General features: G+C 38.9%; 1 protein-coding gene across 2 annotated transcripts in view; it reads left to right on the forward strand.

Moving 5' to 3' along the window:
- Window positions 1-19,907, forward strand: part of HIBCH (3-hydroxyisobutyryl-CoA hydrolase) — a 116,107-nt gene that overhangs the window by 63,984 nt on the left and 32,216 nt on the right. For both annotated transcript variants that reach the window (XM_010862900.1, XM_010862901.1), the window contains one exon: window positions 10,251-10,329. In XM_010862900.1, coding sequence (XP_010861202.1) covers window positions 10,251-10,329 — 79 coding nt within the window. The remainder of the gene's footprint in view (window positions 1-10,250; window positions 10,330-19,907) is intronic.

Consider the following 19,907-nt stretch of genomic DNA (forward strand, 5'->3'; position numbering starts at 1 on the left):
TTTCCAGTGGTCATGTATGGATGTGAGAGTTGGACTGTGAAGAAGGCTGAGCGCCGAAGAATTGATGCTTTTGGACTGTGGTGTTGGAGAAGACTCTTGAGAGTCCCTTGGACTGCAAGGAGATCCAACCACTCCATTCTGAAGGAGATCAGCCCTGGGTGTTCTTTGGAAGGAATGATGCTAAAGCTGAAACTCCAGTACTTCGGCCACCTGATGAGAAGAGTTGACTCATTGGAAAAGACTCTGATGCTGGGAGGGATTGGGGGCAAGAGGAGAAGGGGATGACAGAGGATGAGATGGCTGGATGGCATCACTGAACTCGATGGACGTGGGTCTGGGTGAACTCCGGGAGTTGGTGATGGATAGGGAGGCCTGGTGTGCTGCAATTCATGAAGTCGCAAAGAGTTGGACACGACTGAGTGACTGATCTGATCTGATGGCGGGGGAGTGGATTGGAGAGAGAGTAAAGGGAGATGAATTTAATTTGGGCCTTGTTAGGTGTGAAATGCTTGTGGGCTTATCCATGTCGGAGTATGTTGTCTGAACAGCAGTGTTTCCTCAGTTCTGTAGGTCTGGAGCTCAGGGTGAAATGCCTGTGGGCTTATCCGTGTGGGAGTATGTTGTCTGAACAGCAGTGTTTCATCAGTTCTGCAGGTCTGGAGCTCAGGGTGCTGCCTAGGTAGGAAGTGTAACTTGAGGATTCAGGCACAGTATGCTTCATGATGTATGCTTCTGCAACATGAATTAAGTCATAAGTGATTGGTAATGGGAAAATGATATTCAGTTCAGTTCAGTTGCTCAGTCGTGTCTGACTCTCTGCGACCCCACGAATCGCAGCATGCCAGGCCTCCCTGTCCAATCACCAACTCCTGGAGTTTACTCAAACTCATGTCCATTGAGTCGGTGATGCCATCCAGCCATCTCATCCTCTGTCGTCCCCTTCTCCTCCTGCTCCCAATCCCTCCCAGAATCAGGGTCTTTTCCAATGAGTCAACTCTTCACATGAGGTGGCCAAAGTATTGGAGTTTCAGCTTCAACATCAGTCCTTCCAATGAACACCCAGGACTGATCTCCTTTAGGATGGACTGGTTGGATCTCCTTGCAGTCCAAGGGACTCTCAAGAGTCTTCTCCAACACCACAGTTCAAAAGCATCAATTCTTTGGCACTCAGCTTTCTTCACAGTCCATTCTCACATCCATACATGACCACTGGAAAAACCATGGCCTTGACTAGATGGACCTTTATTGGGAAAGTAATGTCTCTGCTTTTTAATATGCCATCTAGGTTGGTCATAACTTTCCTCCCAAGGAAAGTTCATGGCTTTTAAGTTCATGGCTGCAGTCACCATCTGCAGTGATTTTGGAGCCCCCCAAAATAAAGTCAGCCACTGTTTCCACTGTTTCCCCATCTATTTCCCATAGGATAATGCAAAAATTAGATTGGTTCAAGTGCAATTTTCTTTTTTTTTCCTAGGCAAGGAGAGATAGGATATGGCAGTAGATATATAATCATCTAGTGGAGCTTCCCTGGTGGTTTAGATGGTAAAGAACCTGTCTGCAATGCGGGAGACCCGGGTTTGATCCCTGGGGCAGGGCAGATCCCCTGGAGAAGGAAGTGGCAACCCATTGCAATAGTCTTGCCTGGAGAATTCCTCAGACAGAGGAGCCTGGTGGGCTACAGTCCATAGGGTCTCAAAGAGTCGGACATGACTTAGCAACCAACACTTCATTTCAGACAGGAAAAGAGCACTTAAGTAACTCAGTCATTACACTGTGAATATAAGTTTTCTTGTCTGTATTTTAAGAAAATTAAAAAAAAAAAAAAAACCCCACAGAAACAAATGCCTGTAGCTGGGGGCGGGGGGGACCTCCTCCATTAGGCGAACTCCCAACTCCTGGCACTTGGTGTTTAATGGCAGTCCCACTGGCTCATAGCTACGCTTCAACCAGTGTCACAGTATCTTCTAGGCCCGCTCTGATTAAAGTATTGTCATTCTTTCTACTTAATTTTTGTGCATTTTAAATTTTGCTGTGGCATTCTTTATTCATATTGAGCTGGCAGTCCTAATCAAGTCCCTGGGACCATTTAGACTTTCTATTAGCACTCAGATTACAAAGCTGCATAGGTTTTGGGCAGACTGCTGAAACTATTTTTCTTATAAGATCTGTCCAGTTCTGTAGAGCCTGAGGATTTTTTCAGGAACTTATATTATAGCAGAGATACTTGTATTGAAAATTTGTCAGTAGAAAAGATTGTGCAAGGAAATGTGACGAAATAGAGTGAGAGCCAAAATAAGTCCAGAATGGAATACAAAAGTTTATTGGCCAGAGGCAGAACAAGGAGCCTATAAAAGACATTGAAAAAAGGGAGCCCAGAAGATTGGGGCAAACCAGAAGGATGGACTTGTCCTGGAAACCTTCATGTTGGTTTCTGTACCCCCAGAAACCTTTGATAATGTGCTTTGTGGTAGAGAACCATATTCCAGGTTCATTTGGTAAATTTCATTCACCAGACTTAGAAATCAGCTGTTTTTCCGAGGATGGATAGCCATAATATTCTTCTTCGTTGGTGTTTAGTCACCAAGTCATGTCCAGCTCTTTTGCAACCCCATGGACTGCAGCCTGCCAGGCTCCTGTGCCCTGGGATTTCCCAGGCACAAATACTGGAGTGGGTTGCCATGTCCTTCTCCAGGAAGATACCCTGCATTGCAGGCAGATTCTTTACCACTGAGCCACCAGGCTGACCCCAGTAATAGCCTGGGCACTCGTTATGTTTGTAACTGTTTTCTAGGCTTTTTTGAAGAGAACTTAGAATGTGTTTTGTTTTTAAGAGAAAACAGACCCTAAATTGAATACTTCCTATGCAAATTTAGATTCTTATTCCTTTGATATTTGTATCTTTCTTCCCGTATATGTTGAATATCTTGTTTTTTAAAAAAGTAACATTTATATAGCTGTGCACCTGAAACTGTCACAACATGGTTAGCCAGCTATACTCCCAATATAAAATAAAAAGTAAAAATAACATTGTGACAAATTTGCTTTGTCCTAATGTGTGTAATAGTTTCAGAATAACAATAGCAACATTATTATGAAGAATAGTCACTTGAGATAATTGCTATCTTTGCCCTATACCAATTTATTTTAGTAACTTAGCTTTTTCATATTTTCCCAGAGTATTTGATTCTCATGAAACAATTATTTATTTATGACTGTTATTTGGTAAACTCTGAACTCAAAAGATCAGAGAGGTGAAAGTTGCTCAGTCATGTCCAACTCTTTGCGACCCCATGGATTATACAGTCCATGGAATTCTCCAGGCCAGAATACTGGAGTTACTTTTCCCTTCTTCTCCAAGGGATCTTCCCAACCTAGGGATCGAATGCAGGTCTCCCGCATTGTGGGTGGATTCTTTACCAGCTGAGCCATAAGGGAAGCCCAAGAATACCGGAGTGAGTAGCCTTATCCCTTCTCTAGGGGATCTTCCCAACCCAGGAATTGAACCCAGGTCTCATGCCTTACATGCAGATTGTTTACCGACTGAGCTATCAGGGAAGCCCTGTATCAGGCATATCAGAGAGTAGCTTTCAGGATGCTAATTAATATGGATATTAGTTAATGTTTTATGGAGTTAATAGAAATCTTTGGTAAATCTGAGGTCTATTAAGAGTTCCTCTATTATAATAACCCTTCTTGTTTGAATATATGATATAAGGCAGTGGTTTCTTAGAGCCTCTCTTTTTAAGCATCTATTAAATATATAGGGGCTTCTCTGGTGGCTCAGACAATGAAGAATCTCCCTGGAATGCAGGAGACCTGAGTTTGACCCCTGGGTGGAAAAGATCCTCTGGAGGAGGAAATGGCAACCCACTCCAGTATTCTTGCCTGGAGAATCCCATGGACAGAGGAGCCTTGCAGGCTACAGTCCATGCAGTCACAAATACAGATGTTTAAATATAATATGTGATAATGTTATATTGGGAGAATGTGATTATTGAGGTAAAAACCTTGAGTATGAATTTAGGAGGTGTGTGTAAGAGTTATTTCTAATTTATGTTTTAAAGTATGATGTACCAAAATTCATATTTTACTCACTGGCTTTTTTATTGTGACATAATTGATGTATAATTAGTTTTAGGTGTACAACATAATAGTTTGATGTATGTATATGTTGTAAAACAATGTTAATACTCATCACTGCACATACTTGAAAAAAATGTTTTTTTCTTATGATGAAGACTTTTAAGATTTATTCTCTTAGCAACTTTCACATCTCTGTTTTTCGTTTAAAGCAGAACTGTACCTTCAAGGATGTTAGACTGTTAATTCATAAATAAGTTAAATATTTCTACCTCAATTATTTGTTTCTATTGAATATGTTTTGTCTAAACATAGCATGAACTATGTGCATCCAAAGCAGAATAAAAAAATGTGTCTGGTGCTAATCTCTGTAGTCTATCAGTATACATTAATGTTACATCGTCATTATGTTAATACCACTAATATGCAGTATTAGCCTGTTAATGTGAGAAGTGTCACACATTAATATTAATGTGAGAAGTGACACACAATAAAATGTCATTGTTTTTACCGTGTAGGCTGCTAATTTAAAGCATGTGGACCTGAGATGCATTATGAAACTTATGATACTTATAATATTACATACCATAGTGAGATTATGTGTGATGAAAAATCTATTTGAATTTCTAACAAAAATATCTAATTTCAAAACACCATTTATAATCATGAATGATGGTGATAGAAGACTCCCTCACATACTCTCTGATACTGTGATGCACTGTTTGTTCTGGACAGGCGCTTACTCATTCTCTGTGATTATAATTTAAATTCATGAGTCTGTGAGCATTAGTCACATCACCCCATTGTCTGCCTTTCTGACTTTGTTGTTTTCTTTACTGTGGTTGTTGGTGCTGGTTACTCTGGAACATTTATTTTTATTCTCATTTTGGTTAAAAGGACTGTTTTATTGTGATTATTATTATATTTATTATATATATTATATATAATATTTTTATTTATTATTTATATAAATAAATAAAATTTATTATTTACATTTACTGTTATTATTATTTATTTCTGTAAGTTTATTGTGTAAACTTACAGAAAAGTTGCAAAAGTAGTACAGAGAACTCTGATGTATCTTTCATCCACATTCCTTGTTATTTCCACATTTGCTTTATTTTCTCTTCTCTCCGAAATGTGTTTAGTTTCTGAACCATGTGGGAGAATGTTGGAGACATGATAATCCTCTGTTTCTAAATTATTCATTATGTATTGCCTTGGAATAAGGACACCAAAATCAGGAAATTTAATACCGAAATATCTGGAACATTTCTTTTTCAGCTACCAAACTAATTGTTCTACGTGTGGTTTGTTTGTTTTGTGTTGGGGGATTAATCTTATCTTTAGTGGAAATCATGGAACAATTGACTATATTAAATTAACTTTAAATACCTGTATAATTTTCAGTTTTTAAAAATTAATGTTGCTTTTTTGTCTAGAATAGCAATATTGAAATACTGAAGTGATGCTTATTTCTAAAGCATCAGATAAACAGATTTGCATTTTGAAGGCTTTAATTTGGGGCTTCTGTGGTGGCTCAGTTGGTAAAGAATCCACCTGCCAATGTGAGAGATGCATGTTTGATCCTTGGATTGAGAAGATACCCTGGAGAAGGAAATGGCAATCCAGTATTCCTGCACAGAAAATCAAAGGACACAGGAGCCTGGCGGGCTATAGTCCATGGGGTTGCAAAAGAGTTGATTGCAAAAGAGTTGGACACAACTTAGTGATTAAACAACAACAAAATTTTGCTTTTTAAAGTAATTATAATGAGATCTTCTTTAAAAGCCTTAAAGCTATACCAGCCTTTCCTGTCATTAAACAGTCTGGAAACTCACCTGGCTACGTCTCTTAATTTAAAAAAAGTTTTAGATTGCCTAAGTTTTGCCTTTAAGAATGTGAAACTTAAAGTAGGTTACAAGTTTGCCTACATTCATATATTCAGTTATTCATGCTTATCCACATTCGTATCTCTATATGAGATTATAAATATGGATCAGACTCATTTTATCTGCACATGCTCATACAGTATTGCAATTAAAATTATTTAATAATAATCCAACTAAAAAGCAATGTCAGAATGCTTGCAATATCATAATTATAAGACCCAGAAAGATTAAATGTAAAATAATAGAAAAAGAAACCATACCAATACAGAATAAAGCTAATGGTTATTTTTATATCCAATAAGGGATGTGCTTGCATGTGTGCTAAGTCGCTTCTGTTGTGTCTGACTCTTTGCCACCCCATGGACTGTAGCCTGCCAGGCTCCCCAGTTCATGGAATTCTCCAGGCAAGAATACTGGAGTGGGTTGCCATGCCCTCCTCCAGGGGATCTTCCTCACCCGGGGATCGAACCCACGTCTCTTTTGTGTCCTATATTGGCAAATGGGTTCTTTACCACTAGTGCCACCTGGGAAGCCCCAAATAAGGTACATTTTATGGCAAAAACTTGTACTTGGTTTAGAAGGACATTTCACAGTTATAAAAATAGGTATAACAAATCTAAATTTGTATGTCCTGTGAATCTTTCTATTGTGTATTTTTTCTATTAGGCTTTAGTCATGTGGTCTTATGTTGGATTATTTCTAATCAAGTGCTGGTTATTTATGATTGACTTATTTCTACTTCAGTATTATTTGAGCCCTAAGATATAATCTCCTGACCTTTGTATCTAGTAGTATTTAGGCTAAGGGCTGTAGCATCCCAGATCATCTCAATTCAGTCAGGAATGAGAGGCTTTGAAGCTGATCTTCACTTCGTGTGAAGGATTATTTGAATCCAGGCCACTGTAACTCATAATGTGTAACATTTGGGGGCTCAATTCAGCAAGCCCTAAATTTCAGTTCTTTTTCTCTCAGCAGGTAGGACTTAGTTCAGTTCATTGAAAATTGTTCAGCCTCTCTCCTTAAGATCAGTGAGATCACATTCTGAAAGTAATCTTATTGATTATAATCAACTATAGAAAGATATTTTATAAGTATTGTGTAAAACTGTTTCTAGCAATGAAGCAGAACAGAATTACTTAATGAGTTTTGTAACATATGACTCTGAGAAACAGTGGGAACAAGCCTCTGCCTCTTAAGATAACTCTAGTGGTGTGATATTTTCAAACATTTAAAAATGTGTGGTCTTTCAAAAAATTGGAAAGTCCTTAAAGGAGAAATAGACAAAATCACAATCCTAGGAGAAGTTTTGAATATACTAATTTCAATAACAGATGAAACAGACATACACAGTATATATATATATGTGTATACGATCATTTTACATGCAAGCACATGATTTGAACATTGTTCAGTGAACTTGATCCAGTTAATATGTATTCAATAACTTTCATGTTCATTTCATGTGTGCATGGAGCATTTACCAAAATTGGCCCTAGAATTAGTCTCATTATATTTCAAAGGCTTAATCTGACAGGCTGTTCTCTGGCCCCAAAGGAATTAAGCTAGTTTTCAATAACAAGTGAAAGTATTAGTCTCTCAGTTACGTAAGACTCTTTGCAACCCCTTGGACTATAGCTCACCAGGCTCCTCTGTCCCTAGAATTCTGCAGGCAAGAACAAGCCCTAAGTGGGCCTTAGGAAGCATTGCTACGAACAAAGCTAGTGGAGGTGGTGGGATTCCAGCTGAGCTATTTCAGATCCTAAAAAATGATGCTGTGAAAGTGCACTCAATATGCCAGCAAATTTGGAAAACTCAGCAGTGGCCACAGGACTGGAAAAGGTCAGTTTTCATTCCAATCCCAAAGAAAGGCAATGCCAAAGAATGTTCAAACTACCACACAATTGGACTCATCTCACATACTAGTAAAGTAATGCTCAAAATTCTCCAATCTAGGTTTCAATAATACATGAACAGAGAACTTCCAGATGTTCAAGCTGGATTTAGAAAAGGCAGAGGAACCAGAGATCAAATTGTCAACGTCTGTGGGATCATCGGAAAAGCAGGAGAATTCCAGAAAAATATCTCCTTTGCTTTATTGACTATGCCAAAGCCTTTGACTGTGTGGATCACAACAAACTGTGGAAAATTCTTAAAGAGATTGGAATACTGGAGCACCTTACCTGCCTCCTGAGGAATCTGTATGCAGGTCAAAAAGCAACAGTTAGAACCAGATGTGAAACAACGAACTGGTTCAAAATTGGGGAAAGAGAATGTCAAGGCTGTATACTGTCACCCTGATTATTTAACTTATATGCAGAGTACATCATACGAAATGCTGGGCTGGATGACTCACAAGCTGGAGTCAGGATTGTGGGGAGAAATATGAATAACCTCAGGTATGCAGATGATATCACCTTCATGGCAGAAAGTTAAGAGGAACTAAAGAGCCCCTTTATGAGGGTGAAAGAGGAGAGTGAAAAACCTGGCTTAAAACTCAGTATTCAGAAAACTAAGGTCATGGCATCTAGTTCCATCACTTCATGGCAAATAGATGGGGAAAGAATGGAAATAGTGACAGACTTTATTTTCTTGGGCTCCAGAATCACTGCAGATGGTGACTACAGCCATGAAATTAAAAGATGCTTGCTCCTTGGAAGAAAAGCTATGACAAACCTAGACAGCATATTGAAAAGCAGAGAGTTCACTTTGTCGACAAAGGTCTGTATAGTCAAAGCTGTGTTTTTTCCAGTAGTCATGTATGGATGTGAGAGTTGGACCATAAAGAAAGCTGAGCGCTGAAGAATTGATGCTTTCAAACTGTGGTGCTGGAGAAGACTCTTGAAAATCCCTTGGACAGCAAGGAGATCAAACCAGTAAATCCTAAAGGAAATCAGTCCTGAATATTCATTGGGAGGACTGATGCTGAAGCTGAAGCTCCAACACTTTGGTCACCTGATGCAAAGAGCCGACTCGTTGGAAAAGACCCTGGTGCTGGGAAAGATTGAGGGCAGAGGAGAACGGGATGACAGAAGATGAGATGGTTAAATGGCATCATCAACTTAATGAACATGAGTCTGAACAAATCCTGTGAGATAGTGAAGGACAGGGAAGCCTGACGTGCTGCAGTCCATGGGGTTGCAAAGAGTTGGACACGACTGAGTGACCGAATGACAACGAAAACATTGTAATAAACAAAATTGCAGAGTAGAATGTGAGGCAAGGGTTCTTACAATAATACAAAAAATTATTAATAAAACTCATGCATGTGTGCGTGCCAATTCGTTTCACTCATGTCCCACTCTTTGTGACCCCATGAACCGTAGCCTGCCAGGCTCCACTCTCCATGGACTTCTCCAGGCCAGAATACTGGAGTGGGTAGCTGTTCCCAGGTCTCCCACACTGCAGGCAGATACTTTACCATCTGAGCCACGAGGGAAGCCAAAGATAGAATTCACAGGTTCAGAAGGATTAAGAATAAGTAGATGTTTTGAGTATTGTGAAAAGAACATAACATAGGAGATGTATGTCACAATGTGAGCATTGATACAAACTTGAATTCTTTGTAATCACATGTGTACCTCTTATTTTATTCAAATATGTCTGTTTATTCCAGAGATGTCTCTTAAGTTTGTCCTTTTCAGTGTGTTTATAAAATCAGAAAAGAATTTCAGCCAAATCTTTTTATTTTGTAAAACTTTTGCATACTAATCAGTTTTAAGAGTTAAACAGTTCCTAAGTGGTATGTCTGAGAAGAATGTTGCTAATTTTATTTGATGAAATAATGTGAATAAATAAAATGTGTGAATATTCTATTTAAGGACACTGAAATTTGCTAGAAGAGCTTGGTTATGCTTTTTTGATGATTCGTCCCACTGAGAACAGCCAGTGGTTCTGCGAATAGTCAGTACTCTGTAATGCTGAGTCTGATTTGAAATGAGAAGGAATTGGGGGAGAGGATATGAAGTAGAACACAGGACACTGATGAAAGGTGGCTTGCTGCTAAAACAAATCTGTTCCATATATCAGGGATACCCATGTATCTTTTTGCTTAGTAAGTTCTGAAATTGTGCGGTTTAGGTTTTCCCTCTCATCTGTCTCCTGAAATTTCCTTTAAAGATATGCTTTATGAGGTGTTATAGATAATGCATATTATGTATCTTTATATATAATATATATGGATAATTTACTTGGCTTTTAATGTTTATAAATGTGAGAGTTTAATTTTTTTTTTTTTTTACCCCCACATTATTTTTAAGTGATTTTTTGCCTTTTTCCTAGGGAGTCGGCGTCTCAGTTCATGGGCAATTCCGAGTGGCTACTGAAAAGTCTGTTTTTGCGATGCCAGAAACAGCAATAGGTAAACTAAAACAAAAACCACCACAATGATTACTTTTAGAATGATCAGATTTTGATACTTTTCAAATTACATTGTTATTGAAAGAATCGATGGAATTTTGTGTGAGCTACAGCAAAGAAAGAACTTTTAAAACAAAATTATTATAGGAAGATACCTGAGAGTTTATATTAGCTCACAGGTTTATCTGAAAACAGAAAAGCAAGCATATTTAACTGGAAACACTGGCACATTGTAGTTGATTTATTTATTCTTATTGAAGTGTACTTGATTTACAATGCTGTGCTAAGTTCTGCTGTACATATATTTAATTTTAGATAAAAAATTATTAGAGGAAATATTCTTGCATTCAGATCTAGTCTTAATTTGAAATTAACTTTTTATGTGGTGTGAGGTGTGGGTCAAAGGTATAGATCAAAGTTTAGGTCAAAGGTATAGATCAAAGCTTATATTTGCTTATGGAGATTAAATCATTCCCACATTATTTTTTGGAAAAAGCTGCTGTTTCTCCGCTGATTGCCATTATGCCTTTGTAAGTGCCAATCATGGTGCTAATGCCCTGCTGTTTTGATTACTGTTGCTTTACAGTAAGTCCTGATCAAGTAATGATAATCCTCTAATTTTGTTCTGTTTTTTCCCCTCCCAAATTGTTTTGGCTATACAGATCATTTGTATTTCTGTATGAATTTTAGAGTTGTCAGGCAAATGTATTCTCCTTGGTTCTGTCTCATCACAACAAAGATTTGGAGTGATGGACATTAAAGCCCTCGGCATGTCACAGCTCTTGGGTCTTGAACAGACTGTGTTATTGCTCTTAGACAGATCAGTGTTATAGCTCCGTGTTACAGCTCTATTTTATTTAGAAAATAGCAGGAAAATCCATCCTCGAGGCGTGAGGGCATGCCGACCGGAAGACACGAAGAGAAAAGAGTTGGGGAATGCGTCAGTGCGCGGGGGAGAGAGAGAGAGAGACCTAGCCCTTTGGCTCCTCCTTTTATATGTTTTTTCCTCCCCCTGGGCCTGCCCTATGTAAATTGGGCTAGCCAGGAGTGCTGTTTGTTCTACCTGAGGCCCTCACTCTGGTCCTCGGACCTTCCTTTGACCTTCCTTTGTTCTATTTTCGTGGGCTTTTCCCTTCCTTGTCTTTTAGCCACCTCCATTTTGGACTCCTGTTTCCTATTCTAACTACCTAACAGAATGATTTTGTAAGTTTGAACAAGAAAACCTATTAGAATTTTTATTTGGCTTGTCTGCTGCTGCTGCTGCTAAGTTGCTTCAGTTGTGTCCGACCCTGTGTGACCCCATAGACGGCAGCCCACCAGGCTCCCCCGTCCCTGGGATTCTCCAGGCAAGAACACTGGAGTGGGTCGCCATTTCCTTCTCCAATGCATGAAAGTGAAAAGTGAAAGGGAAGTCGCTCAGTCATGTCTGACTCTTAGCGACCCCATGGACTGCAGCCCACCAGGCTCCTCCATCCATTGGCTTGTCTAGGATCTATCAATTTAGGGAGAATTGACATCTTAACAATATTGAGTCTTTAAACTTGTGAGCAAGGTATATCTTTCCATTTATTTAGATCTTCTTTAATTTCTTGAAGCCAAATTTTGTAGTTTTCAATTTTGTATACATCCTTTGTCAGATTTTTCCTTAAGAATTTAATATTGTTCAATGATATTATAAATGATATTTAAAAAATCTAGTTGTGATTGTTAGTTATCAATATGTAGAAAATGACTTTTGTAGTTTGTATCCTGGGAGAAGGAAAAGGCAGCCCACTCCAGTATTCTTGTCTAGAGTATCTCCATGGACAGAGGCGCCTGGAAGGCTCCAGTCCATGAGGCCGCAAGAGTCAGATACGACTTAGTGACTACACCACCACTACCACTTCATATCCTGCAATGATAGATTCACTTATTAGTTCTAGTAGATGTTTTGTAGATTGAATTGGATTTTCTAAATATAGTTATGTTCTTTACAAGTAAAGTATGTTTTACTTTTTTTCTTTCCCATCTGGATACTTTTTATTTTTTCTTGTCTAATTCTGCTGGGTAGAACCTCTAATACAGTGTTGAACAGATATGTTGAGAATGGACCTTCAAACATTCAGTCTTCACCAATTAAGTATAATGTTAGATATAGGTTTTTCATAGATGCCCTTTATGAGGATGAGGAACTTTCCTTCTATTGCTTGATTTCTGGGGGATTTTATTAGGAACGGATTTTAGATTTTGTCTTTTTTTCCCTGCATCTATTCATATGACTGCTGTTTTTTTTTTTCTTTTCTTTTCTTTTTTAGTTTATTGTTAAAGGTGAATTACTTGATTGTTTTTTCAACATTAAACTAACTCTGCATGCTGGAATAAATCTCGCTCTTGTATGTTGTGTTCTACTTTTTATATGTTGTTGGGTTTGGTTCACTGAAATTTTATTTGGAATTTCTGCATCTGTGTTCATGAGGTGTATTGGTCTGTAGTTTTCTAGTAATATCCCTTGCTTCATTTTGATGCAGGATAATGCTGGCTTCATTTCTTGAAAAGTTTTTGTAGAATTGGTTCTTTTTATTTTTTTTTCCCCACTGGTTTGGTATAATTCACCAGTGAAACCATCTAGGCTTGGAGTTTCCTTTTCTAGGCCTGGTAAGGTTTTTAGCTACAAATTAAAATCTTTAATCGATGTAGAATTTTCAAGTTGTCTATTTCTTCTTGCACAAGATTTGGTCATTTGAGTCTTTTAAAAAGTTTGTCCATTTACTAGCATAAAGTTAATTTCCTTATTAGCTTTTCAGTATCTGTAGAACCAGTATCTGGGTTTCTCATTCTTGATATTACTGTCTTCTGTTTTTTTTCTGATCAATCGAATTAGCATTTTGTTAATTTTATTGATCTCAACATTTTTTTTGGTTTTATTTATTTTCTATTTTATTGATTTCTGCTCTGATATTTATTACTCCTTTCTACTTTCAGTTTCACCTCTTTCTCTAGTCCCCTAAGGTTAAACCTGAGGTCAGGTATAGAATTCTGTTCTGATGTTTAAATGTGATCTTACCCTTATCTTGGTTCCTCTGTGTTTTTTTTTTTTTTTACTTTCTATGGCTGCTCTTAAAACTTTCTGTTGATCATTTGATTATGATGTACCTTTGTGTAGCTTTCTTCATGTTTCTTATGTTTGTGCGTGTATATTTTTTAATGGTTGTGCTTGTCTAGTTATGTTTATAGTTTTTGTCAGATTTGGAAATTTTGACATTATTTCTTCAAATATTTTTGTGTTCCACTGTTTCCTTTACAGGAACTCCATTTAAACTTTTATTAGGCTCACTCATGCATTATTCATTTTTAAAAATTTTCTTCTTTTCACCTTGTTGTTGTTCATTCGCTAAGTCGTGATACTTGCTCTTCCTATATCTTAAAGTTCACTAATCCTTTCTTTTACAAAGTTAAAATTGCTCTTAGTCCCATTTAGGTATTTTTTTAGCTTATACATTCATCTTAGTTTTCATCTGTAGTACTATCATGTGGGTGTTTTTTAAAAATATCTTTTTTGTTTTTAGCTTTTTGAACATAAGGTACATGTATATTATAACTGTGTTGATCTCCTTGTTTGCTAATTCTCATGTATATGTCAGTTCTGAGTCAATTTTGATTGTTATATCATGTCATTATGGGTAGCATCTTCCTGGTTTTAGATACCTGGTATTTTCTTATTGGATCCTAGACATTGTAAGCTTTACTTTGTTGGGTGCTGGCTACTTTTGTATAGATGATTCCTAACTTATGATGGTCTGACTTATGACTTTACAATGGTGCAAAAGCAATATACATGTAGTAGAAACTGTTCTTTGAATTTTGACCTTTTCCTTGGCTGGCCATATCTGGTATCATACTCCTGTGATGCTGGGCAGTAGCAGTGAGTCATTCGTCTTAGGCAGTCATCTAATCACTAAGATAAATATCTGGTACTTGGAACCATTTTGTTTTTCACTTTTAGTGTAATATTCAATAAATTATTTGAGATATTCCATCAGTTCAGTTCAGTCGCTCAGTCATGTCCAACTTGTTGCGGCCCCCATGAATCGCAGCATGCCAGGCCTCCCTGTCCATCACCAAATTCCAGAGTTCACCCAAACTCACGTGCATTGAGTCGGTGATGCCATCTAGCCATCTCATCCTCTGAGATATTCAATATTTTATTAAAAAATAAGCCTTGTGTTAGATGATTTTGCGCAACTGTAGGCTAATGTAAGTGTTCTGAGCACATTTAAGGTAGGCTAGGCTAAGCTCCAGTACTTTGGCCACCTCATGCAAAGAGGTGACTCATTGGAAAAGACTCTGATGCTGGGAGGGATTGGGGGCAGGAGGAAAAGGGGATGAGATGGCTGGATGGTATCACTGACTCGATGGACGTGAGTTTGAGTGAACTCTGGGAGATGGTGATGGACAGGGAGGCCTGGCGTGCTGCAATTCATGGGGTCGCAAAGAGTCTGACATGACTGAGCGACTGATCTGAACTGAACTGAACTGAGGCTAAGCTATGATTTTTTGATAGATTAGGTGTATTAAATGCATTTTTGACTTACGGTATTTTCAGTTTATGATGGATTTATCAGAATGTGACCCCTACACACAACCCCAATGTAAGTTGAGGAAGATCTGCATTCTTGTAAATGTTCTTTACTTTGCTTCTAGGATGAGGTTAAGTTACTTGGAAATAGTTTGTTCAGGTCTTTTAGGTTTTTTGTTTGTTTGTTTGTTTTTAATGTAGGATTAGAGCAGTGTTCAGACTAGGGCTAATTATTTCCTACTACTGAAGCAAGACCCTTCTTTGCATTCTACTCGGTACCTCCACGAATCCTGAGCTTTCATGGTCTGGTTGGTGGGAACAGGTACTATTCTCAGCCCTGTATAGATTCCCAGTACCGTTCTCTGTAATCATTCCTTGTGGTTCTTTCCTTAACCTCACAGTTTCTTCATTGAACACATGTATTTATCAGTACCAAGCTGGGGATTTAAGGGAGACACTCTGCAGATCTCCAGTGTTTTCTCTCTGTGCAGCTCTCTCCTCTCTGGTACTCTGTTCTGGGAATTCTTTCTCCCTGAATTTTTAGCTTAATTCCCCTCAAATCTAGGACTGTGTTGGGCCTGGACAGTATCTCCAGGCATTAAGATGGAGCTTTTGTAGGGCTTGTTGTTTAGTCTCTTCATTATGTCTGACTCTCTGAGACCCCATGGACTATAGCCCACCAGGCTCCTCTGTCCATGGGATTTCCCAGGCAGGAATACTAGAATGGGTTACCATTTCCTTCTCTAGGAGATCTTCCAGACCCAGGGATCAAACCCGTGTCTCCTGCATTAACAGGTGGGTTCTTTACTACTGAGCTACCAAGGAAGCTTTTAAGTAGGGTTTACCTCATTTGTTTTCAGATATTCAGACATCACTTTCCTTTACTGCTTGGTGGTCCAGTATGTTGAAAACTTATTTCATATACTGCAGTTGTTTTTCTATACTTATTTCAGGTGAAGAGTATAATTCTTTCCTTCTTATTCCATCTTACTCAAAGTGTAATTCTCCTGGATGGCTATTTTTAGCTTCATTTCAGTTCAGTACAGTCAGTGAATTCTGTCTGACCCTTTGTAGCATGCCATAGACTGCAGCACGCCAGGCTTCTCTGTCCATCACCAACTCCTGGAGCTTACTCAAACTCATGTCCATAGAGTCGGTGATGCCATCCAACCATGTCATCTTCTGTCGTCCCCTTCTCCTCCTGCCCTCAATCTTTCCCAGCATCAGGGTCTTTTCAAATGAGTCAGTTCTTCACCTCAGATGGCCAAAGTATTGGAGTTTCATCTTCAACATCAGTCCTTCCAATGAATATTCAGGACTGATTTCCTTTAGGATGGACTAGTTGGATCTCCTTGCAATCCAAGTTATTCTCGAGTCTTCTCCAACACCATAATTCAAAAGCATCAATTTTTCAGCACTCAGCATTCTTTATAGCCCAACTCTCACATCCATACATGACTACCATAGCTATGGAAAAACCATAGCTTTGACTAGACAGACCTTTGTTGGCAAAGTAATGTCTCTGCTTTTTAATATGTTGTCTAGGTTGGTCATAACATATCTTCCAAGGAGCAAGAGTCTTTTATTTTCATGGCTGCAGTCACCATCTGCAGTAATTTTAGAGCCCAAGAAAATAAAGTCTCTCACTGCTTCCATTATTTCCCATCTCTTTGCCACAAAGTGTTGGGACTGGATGCCATGATCTTAGTTTTCTGAATGTTGAGTTTTAAGCCAAGTTTTTCCCTCTCCTCTTTCACTTTCATCAAGAGGCTTTTTAGTTCTTGACTTTGTACCATAAGGGTGGTGTTATCTGCATATCTGAGGTTATTGATATTTTTCCTGGCAATCTTGATTCCAGCTTGTGCTTCCTATAGCCCAGCATTTCTCATGATGTACTCTTTGTATAAGTTAAATAAGCAGGGTCACAACATACAGCCTTGACATACTCCTTTTCCTGTTTGGAACCAGTCTGTTGTTCCATGTCCAGTTCTAACTGTTGCTTCCTGACCTGCATACAGATTTCTCAGGAGGCAGGTCAGGTGGTCTGGTATTCCCATCTCTTTCAGAAATTTCCAGTTTCTTGTGATCTGCAGTCAAAGGCTTTGGCATAGTCAGTAAAGCAGAAGTAGATGTTTTTCTGGAATTCTCTTGCTTTTTTGATGATCCAACGAGTGTTGGCAATTTGATCTCTGGTTCCCCTGCTTTTTCTAAATCCAGCTTGAACATCTGGAAGTTTACAGTTCATGTACTGTTGAAACTTGGCTTGGAGAATTTTGAGCATTACTTTGCTAGTGTGTGCTGCTGCTGCTGCTGCTAAGTTGCTTCAGTCGTATCCGACTCTGTGCGACCCCATACACGGCAGCCCACCAGGCTCCCCTGTCCCTGGGATTTTCAAGGCAAGAACACTGGAGTGGGTTGCGAGTGCAATTGTGTGGTAATTTGAGCATTTTTTGGCATTGCCTTTCTTTGGGACTGGAATGAAAACAGACCTTTTCCAGTCCTGTGGCCACTGCTGAGTTTTCCAAATTTGCTGGCATATTGAGTGCAGCACTTTCACTGCATCATCTTTTAGGATTTGAAGTAGCTCATTTGGAATTCCATCACCTCCACTAGCTTTGTTCGTAGTGATGCTTTCTAAGGCCCACTTGACTTCACATTCCAGGATGTCTGGCTCTAGGTGAGTGATCCTGGTTATCTGGGTCATGAAGATCTTTTTTGTATAGTTCTTCTGTATATTCTTGGTACCTCTTCTATTCTGCTTCTGTTAGGTCCGTAACCACTTCTGTCCTTTATTGTGCCCATCTTTGCATGAAATGTTCCCTTGGTATCTGTAATTTTCTTGAAGAAATCTCTAGTCTTTCCCATTGTATTGTTTTCCTCTATTTCTTTGCACTGATTACTGAGGAAGGCTTTCTTATCTCTCCTTGCTATTCTTTGAAACTTTGCCTTCCGATGGATATATCTTTCCTTTTCTTCTTTACCTTTTGCATCTTTTCTTTTCTCAGCCTTTTGTAAGGCCTCCTCAGACAACCATTTTACCTTTTTGCATTTCTTTTTCTTGGGAATGATCTTGACCACTGCCTCCTGTACAGGGTCACAAACCTCCATCCATAGTTCTTCAGACACTCTGTCTATCAGATCTAATCCCTTGAATCTATTTGTTACTTCCACTGTATAATCATAAAGGATTTGTTTTAGGTCATAACCAAATGGTCTATTTTAGCTTAGATGATTAAAGAAGTTGTCCACGGAGATGTCTTTAAGCTGAGATTTGAATGACAGGAAGCAAGCAGCTATATTAATATCTTTTATAAGAGAACACTTTGCATTAAGAAAAGTTAGTCTAAAGCAAGAATGAAGCCTTACTTTATTTGTTCAAGGAACCAAATAGTGTCTGCTGTCTGAATCGGGGGCAGAGTGATACACTGTGGTCTTCCAGAGCTACACAGGCAACTCAGGTGAAGAGTTTGGATTTAAACGTAAATGTTACGGGAAACTGTGGGAGAGTTTAAAGCAGAGAGTGACGTGGTCTGGTATACATTCTGATACCACTCTGACTGCTTTAAGGAAAATGGATTGTATGTGTGCAAGAGTAATGGCAGAGAGGCTTGTTAGAAGGTTATTACATTAATCTAGAGCTCTGTTATCTAATTCTGTAGCCACTAATCACATATGACTATTTAATTTAAATAAATTCAGTTCCTCAGTTGCACCAGCCACATTTCAAGTGTTTAATAGCCATATCTAGTGGCAGCATAGATTACAGAACATTTTTACCATCAGAGAAAATTCTATTGAACAGCACAAGTCTGGAGAGAGATAATTTTAGGCTTGGAGTGATAAGAAGCGCTAAAGTTGGAATAGAGAGGATATATTTGGAAAATGTTTGGAGTTAACTTGTGATGTAGTGAATCAGGAATAACTTCAAGGTATTTAGCTAGTGCTACTAGATGGCTATAAGGCCACTAGAGAAGGAGCAGTGTGGTTGGAGGAATGTGACTCAAGGCTTGTGTTTGCCATGTTATATCTGGGATGTTTATTATCTGTGTGGTTAAATGCAGATATGAGAGTTCATATCCAGGAGAAAAAACCATAACTAGATAGATAGATTTGGGTCTTTATTGAGCTGCCAAAGCAAAATACCAAGACTGGGTAGCTTAAACAACATTTATTTCTCCCACTTATTCCTTCCAGCGGGAAGTCCTATATCAAAGTATTGGCAGATTTGGTTTCACCCAAGGCCTCTCTCCTAAACTTGTAGAGAGCTGTCTCTCTCTGTGTCCTCACATGGCCCTTTGTCTTGGAGTCTTTCCTCTTCTTATAAAGACACCAGTCCTGTTAGATAAGGCCTCACTCTTAAAACCTCATTTAATCTTCAGTTCAGTTCAGTTGCTCAGTCATGTCCGACTCTTTGCGACCCCATGAATTGCAGCACGCCAGGCCTCCCTGTCCATCACTAACTCCCGGAGTTCACTCAGACTCACGTTCATTGAGCTGGTGATGCCATCCAGCCATCTCATCCTCTGTCGTCCCCTTCTCCTCCTGCCCCCAATCCCTCCCAGCATCAGAGTCTTTTCCAGTGAGTCAACTCTTCGCATGAGGTGGCCAAAGGACTGGAGTTTCAGCTTCAGCATCATTCCCTCCAAAGAAATCCCAGGGCTGATCTCCTTCAGAATGGACTGGTTGGATCTCCTTGCAGTCCAAGGGACTCTCAAGAGTCTTCTCCAACACCACCGTTCAAAAGCATCAATTCTTCGGCACTCAGCTTTCTTCACAGTCCAACTCTCACATCCATACATGACCACAGGAAAAACCATAGCCTTGACTAGATGGACCTTTGTCAGCAAAGTAATGTCTCCGCTTTTGAATATGCTGTCTAGGTTGGTCATAACTTTCATTCCAAGGAGTAAGTGTCTTTTAATTTCATGGCTGCAATCACTATCTGCAGTGATTTTGGAGCCCCCAAAAATGAAGTCTGCCACTGTTTCCACTGTTTCCCCATCTATTTCCCATGAAACGATGGG

The sequence above is a fragment of the Bison bison genome, unplaced genomic scaffold, assembly GCF_000754665.1.
Source record: "Bison bison bison isolate TAMUID 2011002044 unplaced genomic scaffold, Bison_UMD1.0 scf7180017864485, whole genome shotgun sequence".
Taxonomy (NCBI): Eukaryota; Metazoa; Chordata; class Mammalia; order Artiodactyla; family Bovidae; genus Bison; species Bison bison.